The sequence below is a fragment of the Clupea harengus genome, chromosome 21, assembly GCF_900700415.2.
Source record: "Clupea harengus chromosome 21, Ch_v2.0.2, whole genome shotgun sequence".
NCBI lineage: Eukaryota > Metazoa > Chordata > Actinopteri > Clupeiformes > Clupeidae > Clupea > Clupea harengus.
This window is the reverse complement of record NC_045172.1, coordinates 11,935,640-11,944,709: the sequence shown is the minus strand read 5'-3', so window position 1 is coordinate 11,944,709 and position 9,070 is coordinate 11,935,640. Positions and strand designations below refer to the sequence as shown.

Sequence of the window (9,070 nt, the reverse complement as noted above, 5' to 3'; positions counted from 1 at the left end):
ATGGTGTTGGATACATTGGATGACTGTGAGGCAAAACCTACACAATGGGTAAGAACATCAGAGACATCCACTCTAGAATGTTCAGAATGACATCATCTGTGATGATCATCTGTGTTCTTTGCATGTCAGATGCTATTAGGGTGACAGATTTTTTGTCCTTTTTCATTTTGTAGACAACTCATCAAGCAATGGAACAACAAACTTGAAACCGACTCAAACATCTCTCACCCCCATACAGACATTTTGCATGGTCTTGTACTGTGTCATATTTGTATTGGGTGTTACTGGCAACGGCCTTGTTATCTACGTGACAGGCTTCAAGATGAAGACCACGGTTAACTCTATCTGGTTCCTGAATCTGGCACTGGCTGATTTCCTTTTCACGTTGTTTCTTATTTTCAACATCATCAGTCTTTCTGTCAATTATGAATGGCCCTTCGGAGATTTCATGTGCAAGTTCACCAGTCTAGTTCAAGTGATCACTATGTTTGTGAGCATCTTCCTACTTACAGCCATCAGTTTTGACCGTTGCTTGACTGTATGGGTGGTGGTTTGGTGTCGCAACAAGCGTACTCCAAACAAAGCCAGGCTCATTTGTGTGTTAGTGTGGCTCCTCTCCCTGGGGTGCAGCATTCCCTTTGTAATCACACGCGGTGCTATCAACAACAGGTGTCGCAAGACCTCAGATGCGCTCACAAGCAAGAACCTTGTGATATTCCGTTTTGTGATTGGGTTTCTGATCCCTTTCCTCGTAATCACATGTTGTTACGTGGCCATTGGTGTCCGTGCAAACCGAACCCAGAGGAGAAAGAAGTTGAGGCCTTTCCTCTCCATCCTGGCAGTCATCTTGGCCTTCTTCATCTGCTGGCTACCCATCCAAATCATTGACCTAATTACGACAGATCAGTTATACATTTACAGCATAAACAAACAGCTCTTCAACAGTGATGTGTTCAACATGGCAAAAAAAGGAATTCCGGTGGCAGTCAGCTTGGCCTTCCTCAACAGCTGCATAAACCCCTTTCTGTACATATTCATGTGTGAGGAGTTTCAGAAGAATCTGAAACGCTCTGTGTTGCTGGTGCTGGAGCATGCCTTTGCCGAGGAGCAGCTGGGTTACTTCACCTCTCAGGTCTCGGTCCCGTCACGCCAGTCCGTTTCTTCCGGCTCCATGCACAGAAGAGCAACGCTGACCTTCCTGATGACCTTTGAGAGAAGTCCATCCGTGGGAGAGTGAGCAGATGCTCAGGTGCAAAGCCACTGCTGGTTAAAGCAGGAAGGCTTCATCTTTGCTGTGTTAATCATCCCCAAAAGCCAATTTTGTGTTTTGATTGATTGTTTTAATTTTTTACTTTTAAAAATGCTTTTTTATATGCTGCGTCTGTATGGTGTTCATAGTATTTGTTGCTCTTTATCCTTAAAGTCTGAGGTAAAAAGTATGGTCTCTTCTGCTGAAAATGTTTATGCAGACTAATTGTCACAACGCTTGAACCTTGGTGTGCACAGTTGATCCGTATTCCCCTTTGACGAAAATTTCTAAATGAGCGAAAGCGATCAGTCCAAGTTTTACTATCCAGACGAAAATGAAAACATCAACAGCCATTCGGAAATTCAGAAGAAGCGAAGATTTGTTATTGAAAGTGATGATGAAGACTAGAAACTATAGTTTGAATCACTTGTCTTGTTACCTTACTGTAAATTAAAGCCATTTTAGCTGTGCCGTGTTGTCCGTTTTCTATTGATCATTATAACTTGAAGTTAGCAAGTAATTGGTTGCTACGCAACACCTGAAACACATTGTGTCCTGAGAAGACTTGAGAGCTGAACAAAACGACATGTTTTCTATTAACAATTACCATGTATTATCATTTACAAAATGAAAGGTGCGAAAAATGCCATATAATAAACAACATACCAACCTCGACCATTCGGTCATGCCGGGAAATATCAAAATTCGGCTTTGGCTTATCAACCTCGCTATCGCTCGGCCGATACATTAAAGCCTCAGTTTGATATTTCCTGGCATGACCTCACTCTCGGTTAGTAAGTAGTTAGTATTATGTTTACTGTTGTGCAGGCTGTTCATAATATACAAAGATCCAACTGCAGTGGAAGTCATGGCACTGACCCCCACAGTCAAAGTTATATTTTTCTCAAATTTTCTGACTTCAGATTTCTGATTCCGATTTCTGAGGTTGCATTACATTTTTGAAGTTGGGAATATCTAAGTTCTTAGTGGTTCTGAACGTGGCATTGTAAGACGGAACTTTCCTAGACCAATGAGGGAATAGGCGTCTGGAAGGTTTGGGTGGATGCGTCTCTCTCTTCGCTTTGCTGAAAACGTAACATTTATTAAAACACCTTTCTTAGTACGACCATAATTAATCTGACTCCATTTTCATTGTCTGACCCCATTCATTTAGGAGCTCAACTTTAGCTCCTAACTTTTAATGTAGCTTGCTACTATATAGATTGCTACTATCCTATCCTATTACACCTATCGTCTGTAGTTTGAATTCCTCTCTTACTTTTTAATAACCGGTTTCGTCTTGGAATAGTGTCGCTCAGGATATTGCCAGGGCCGATTTACATCTTAAATTATTCCACGGACACAAGCTGTAACTATTCTGGAGTCTAACTCAGAGGATTTACAGTGCTGTTACGGGACCTTATAGCATGTTAGTTCGACTTGGTTCAGTGACGGGCGCCATTCCATATAACCATTCGATCCAGTGCAGAGGCTGGTCGGCAATTCACCGCTATATAATATAATTAACAGTTCTGCTGTAGCATGTCTAGTCCAGTTGAGCTAGCTAGGTACCTCAAAGTCTTACACTTGTGGCCGCTTTGGGTATTGAACTACCTCTAGCCAGTCGTTTGTGGTAACACCGTTACCTAAGAGTACTTTTCTAGTTAAGAATTTCTACCAGAGGCCATAGTGGGTCAGAACTTAACAATTTATTATGTCAGGTACAAGTTACTAATACAGTTTACAAATTCAACAAGTATTAAGTTGTAAGTATTGCTCGTAGCTTGAATATTCTCTCCCTTGTACGTCGCTTTGGACAAAAGCGTCTGCCAAATGACTAAATGTAAATGTAAATGTAAATGTAAATTAAGTGAATAATCTAAAGTTATAAGTCTAAAGAAACACATGAAACATCCAAACACTTAGAGAACATGAACATACCTGGCTGCTTAGAAGTGACTACTCAAACGGTTGTGAGGGAGATCTGGAAACAGAATACTCCTGGATCTTTGAATATCTTCCCTTTAAATACCCATTTATTGCTCAATCTGGCCTAATAATTACCCCAATAGATAGTGGGTTTTCTCGAGATGAGAATCACACATTAACAACCAAATGGAGGGGGTTCTCACCCAAAGTTGGGGTGTGCCCCCTCTGAAGAGAGATTCCTTTGCACTCTTACAGAGACCAGAATTATCATGTCTCTGATATCCATGCTCTAACTAATATATGCAGCTGTAGAACAGAGTCTGAACTGAAATGTTACATTGAAAGAAACCCCAGATCAGGCTCTGTGTGAAGGATCCCTTGTCGCATACAAGCATGGGGGAGTTCAAGTTCAAAGTACTTTTTTGTCATTGTCACAAAAACAACGAGACAGACGAGTCAGCACCAGACAGCTAAAAAACTTAAGTTGCTGTGCACACTAACTGCCACAGCTAAAAAAAAAAAAATAACAATTAATAAATAGATAAATAAATATCCCTGAGTAAAAAAGCAATATATATATATATATATATTGAGGTGCATCAATGAGTGCAAGGTAGCATGTAGGGGGAGGGGGAGGGTAGATCTTTCAAATCATAGACATATATAGGACCTATATACAGTATGTCTATGTTTTAAATGACCTCTGCTGCCGGTAAATACAACCCCAAACGTCCTGTCTCTGCTGTGGGCAGCACCACCAGAGTTTTGAACAAAATTTAAAAAGAGGAAGCGTGAGATGAATGCTAAGGGCTTGAGCCTTTTCTGCTTAGGCAACACTCATGACACATTAAAGGGCAGGGATAATGTGCTAATACATGTACATTTCACAAAATACTCAACATTACTACAGGAATATATCAGTTATAAAGTCACATTCATCCTTCCTTCATCCTATTCACTAGACAGGTCTCAAAAGCACAGAACGTAACTCACACCCAACGTACAGCCATCACATCAACAGTATTCTAATGTTGCCAGAAACGCAATCATTCAAGATTTCTTGACAACTGCTGTGATTTTTCATTCATGATTACTTCAATATGATTACTGTGTTTTTATGTTTCGTAAATGCAGCCACAGAACAGCCATTATCTGATGGTATTGCTTAAACAGACAGGCTGCTGTGGGCTGCACCAACAGCTTTCCTGTTATCTGATGCCAGTGTGAGTTCTCTCTTCTATTTCATACTTCTGGAGACACATGAGTGTGCAAAGAAGAAAAACAACTCAGACGGTAAGCTACACTTTTAATCATTGCATGTGATGGTGTTTCTTAAATGCAAACAAAAAACTGTCTTTTCTTAGAATGAGCAACTGGTACCGCTTCAGTCTAATTAAAAAATGTAGCTACTTCTTACATGGAAGAAATGTCTGTTAATGGTTTTGCATTCAGAAGATGTATAATTTAAGTCCACCCCTGTGCTGGTAAATAGATAAAAAAAATTTTTTTCATAAAGACACCATTACTGTGTGGAATATTTGATCAAAACATTGATCTGTATACTTTAATGTTTGAACTTTGAAACTGAATAATCAGATGATGTGGTCAGTGATATGATTACAATATACGTTTTTCTCAGTGTTGTGGGTCACATTTTCTTCTTTCATTGACGTTTGTTTTTAGACATTCCTCCGGTACTCTCTTTGCATGGTGTTGGATACATTGGATGACTGTGAGGCAAAACCTACACTATGGGTAAGAACATCAGAGACATCCACTCTAGAATGTTCAGAATGACATCATCTGTGATGATCATCTGTGTTCTTTGCATGTCAGATGCTATTAGGGTGACAGATTTTTTGTCCTTTTTCATTTTTTGTAGACAACTCATCAAGCAATGGAACAACAAACTTGAAACCGACTCAAACATCTCTCACCCCCATACAGACATTTTGCATGGTCTTGTATTGTGTCATATTTGTATTGGGTGTTACTGGCAACGGCCTTGTTATCTACGTGACAGGCTTCAAGATGAAGACCACGGTTAACTCTATCTGGTTCCTGAATCTGGCACTGGCTGATTTTCTTTTCACGTTGTTTCTTATTTTCAACATCATCAGTCTTTCTCTCAATTATGAATGGCCCTTCGGAGATTTCATGTGCAAGTTCACCAGTCTAGTTCAAGTGATCACTATGTTTGTGAGCATCTTCCTACTTACAGCCATCAGTTTTGACCGTTGCTTGACTGTATGGGTGGTGGTTTGGTCTCGCAACAAGCGTACTCCAAACAAAGCCAGGCTCATTTGTGTGTTAGTGTGGCTCCTCTCCCTGGGGTGCAGCATTCCCTTTGTAATCACACGCGGTGCTATCAACAACAGGTGTCGCAAGACCTCAGATGCGCTCACAAGCAAGAACCTTGTGATATTCCGTATTGTGATTGGGTTTCTGATCCCTTTCCTCGTAATCACATGCTGTTACGTGGCCATTGGTGTCCGTGCAAACCGAACCCAGAGGAGGAAGAAGATGAGGCCTTTCCTCATCATCCTGGCAGTCATCTTGGCCTTCTTCATCTGCTGGCTACCCATCCAAATCATTGACCTAATTACGACAGATCAGTTATACATTTACAGCATAAACAAACAGCTCTTCAACAGTGATGTGTTCAACATGGCAAAAAAAGGAATTCCGGTGGCAGTCAGCTTGGCCTTCCTCAACAGCTGCATAAACCCCTTTCTGTACATATTCATGTGTGAGGAGTTTCAGAAGAAGCTGAAGCGCTCTGTGTTGCTGGTGCTGGAGCATGCCTTTGCCGAGGAGCAGCTGGGTTACTTCACCTCTCAGGTCTCGGTCGCGTCACGCCAGTCCGTTTCTTCCGGCTCCATGCACAGAAAAGCAACGCTGACCTCCCTGATGACCTTTGAGAGAAGTCCATCCCCGGGAGAGTGAGCAGATGCTCAGGTGCAAAGCCACTGCTGGTTAAAGTAGGATGGCTTCATCTTTGCTGCATTTATCATCCCCAAAAGCCAATTTTGTGTTTTGATTGATTGTTTCAATTTTTTACTTTTGAAAATGCTTTTATATGCTGCGTCTGTTTGGTGTTCATAGTATTTGTTGCTGTTTATCCATAAAGTCTGAGGTATAAAGTATTGTCTCTTCTGGTGAAAATGTTTATGCAGACTCATTGTCACAACAATTAAACCTGGGTGTGCACAGTTGACATACAGTGTCCATGAGTATGTATCTTATGGAGAATGACTTCATTTGTCTCAGCACTTCCATACTTCCACTTCAATGGACTTCTATAATCTGATGTTCTGTTTGCTAAGTGATTAGCTACTGGGTTATTTTTAATGGGGCTAATGGGCACCTCAGTCAAATTATCCTGAACGAAAAGGATAATCAGTGTTCTGTTCTCACCTAAAAGACAAAGTTTGTACTAAAGAGTTTCAAAGAGTGTTTCAAAAACAGGATGTTTCTGTGGCTACCACCTGTTCCAGGGGAAATATAGATGCTATTTTTGATCAGATATCTGATCATAATCTGCTACAAGCCACCCCTCTGCATGATCTTATTTGCACACAACACATGCTCACGATAGCATTGATTGCAACTCATTTTGGTCTAATTGTTCATGTGGTTTTTGCTGAGAGAAGTGCAACTCATTCCATATCTCGCAATCAAAAGAGGAGAAGGCCAAACACGTGTATCTGCAGTTTTGTTTATTGAAAGGCTCTAAGCTTTCAACAGAAGATGTCCATGGATGATCTCACATTCTACTCTCAACCCCAAACAACCCATAACCCCTAATTCCCTAATACCCAAATTCTAAATCCCACCTCACTGAGGACCTTACCTGGACCCGCTACCCGAACTTGAACTTGAATTTAGGAACATAGTGTACAACATTGTACTATTGTTTATACATATACCGCTTGTAAATATCTTTTTGTTTTCATTTATATCAGTCTTTTTGTTTATAATTTCACACTTTGGATTATGCACTGGGTGGAGGATAAATAAATGTACCAACTACAGAGCCTTGTCTCCCTGCTGCCTTTTGTGCCTTCACTAAAGATCCTCAACATGGGTACCCTTTGACAGTTGGATAATTCAATTCAATTCAATTCAATTTTATTTATATAGCGCCATAACAATACAATTGTCTCTAGGCGCTTTACAGAGCCCAGAGCCTGAAACCCCCTTAGTGCAAGCACAATGGCAACACGGGCAAGAAAAAACTCCCTGTTAGTCAGGAAGGAACCTTAAGCAGAACCACGGCACATAAGGGGGAACCCATCTGCTTGAGGTCGGCCGGGTGGAGATAGGAAGGGGGGAAGGGGGGAGGGTTGTGTGGCAGAAGGGGAAGGGAAACAACAGGTGTTGTACATAGCCTGCATTTGGTAGATGTACATAATATATATACAGACATCCAGTGGTAAATACATGATACAGACAAGACCAGTTTAGTGGATATACACTGTGCTGATAGGGTTACTATTACAGGGGTAAGGGGAGTAGGAACAGAGAAACATGTCGATGGTGGCAATAATATATATTGTATATAAATGCTAGCATAGGGTATGAGGTAGAGTAAGTGTACGGCAGTGCGGTGGCGGTGGGTGCAATTGGTCGAGGGTTTCTGCAGGTAGACCGGGTAGAGAGACTACAGCAGCGTCCCATGGCGAAGATAGTCTAGATTAGGAGAGAAAGAAAAAGAACAGAGTGAGTGGGTTATTATAGGCATTAGCAATGTGATAAGAAAGAAGAGGGAGAGAGAGAGAGAGAGAGAGAGGCTGCCTGGCTGGGTGTATGGGGATTTTATTTAGTATTTAGTTGGCTGGTGACAGTCGCAATACGCGCTGTGTGCTGTACCCGGGATCTTCCGCACTCCTTCACGGTACAACATACGCTGTCTGTAGCCCAGTTATGTTGATTAGGGGGGTATTGCATGTGTTTTAGATGTGTTTAGCTATTCTGGCATTTAGCATTTAGTTTGGTTTGACATTTAGTTTGGTTTAGCATTAGTTATGTTTAGTTATGCTGCCATTTAGCAATTAGTTTGGTTTGGTACATATGGAGATTTTAGTCGTAAGCTTTGTTAGGGTTGCAGGGTACAACATACGCTGTCTGTAGCCCAGTGATATATATATATATATTTTTTTCTTATGTGTTCAGTTATGTCTAGTTATGCTTGCTGACTGGCTGGCCCAGCAGGTGATGGGTTTGTTGACGCAATTGCTTATGGCTATAGGATGCACTAAAGAGGAATGTCTTTAGTCTTGATTTGAATATAGGTAGGGTGTCTGCATCTCGGATGGAGGCAGGGAGATTGTTCCAGAGGAGGATTTTTTAGTTCTGGTGAGTGTACGGGCAGCAGCGTTCTGTATAAGTTGGAGGCTCTTTATTGAGTTGATGCTGCATCCGGACAGGAGAGCATTGCAGTAATCTAGTCGGGAAGTAATAAATGCGTGGATTAGTTTTTCTGCATCTTGGAGGGATAGGACTTTTCTCATTTTGGCAATATTGCGTAAATGAAAAAATTATGTATTTGAGATCTGTTTTATGTGTGAGTCAAATAGGAGGTCTTGGTTGATAGTTAAACCAAGGTTTTTGATGCTAGTATTGGGTGTTGGGATGCCATCGAGTGTGGATAGATGGCTAGATAGTGTCATTCTCAATTGATCGGGGCCTACAAGCATAACCTCAGTTTTATCAGAGTTGAGGAGCAGGAAGTTGTTAGCCATCCAAGATTTTACATCTTGCAGGCAAGTTTCTATCTTGGGTAAATGTACAATTTCATCAGGTTTCATGGATAGGTAGAGTTGGGTGTCATCAGCATAGCAGTGGAAGTTAATGCCATGGTTCCTTATGACAGCACCTAAGGGTAGCATG

At 41.2% G+C, this 9,070-nt stretch overlaps 2 protein-coding genes across 2 annotated transcripts; both read left to right on the top strand.

Moving 5' to 3' along the window:
* Nucleotides 1-247: 247 nt before the first annotated feature.
* On the top strand, nt 248-1,237 carry LOC105911672 (C3a anaphylatoxin chemotactic receptor-like). Its single transcript, XM_012840502.2, has one exon. It carries the CDS (start codon nt 248-250, stop codon nt 1,235-1,237), a length of 990 nt encoding a protein of 329 aa, XP_012695956.2.
* Nucleotides 1,238-5,134: 3,897 nt separating this feature from the next.
* LOC105911671 (C3a anaphylatoxin chemotactic receptor-like) lies at nt 5,135-6,124 on the top strand. The gene has a single exon (XM_012840501.2). The coding sequence runs from the start codon at nt 5,135-5,137 to the stop codon at nt 6,122-6,124; it is 990 nt and encodes a 329-aa protein (XP_012695955.2).
* Nucleotides 6,125-9,070: the final 2,946 nt, after the last annotated feature.

Coding starts and splice junctions, on each gene's coding strand:
- LOC105911671 (XM_012840501.2), top strand. CDS start 5,135: ATGGTCTTGTATTGTGTCATATTTGTATTGGGTGTTACTGGCAACGGC.
- LOC105911672 (XM_012840502.2), top strand. CDS start 248: ATGGTCTTGTACTGTGTCATATTTGTATTGGGTGTTACTGGCAACGGC.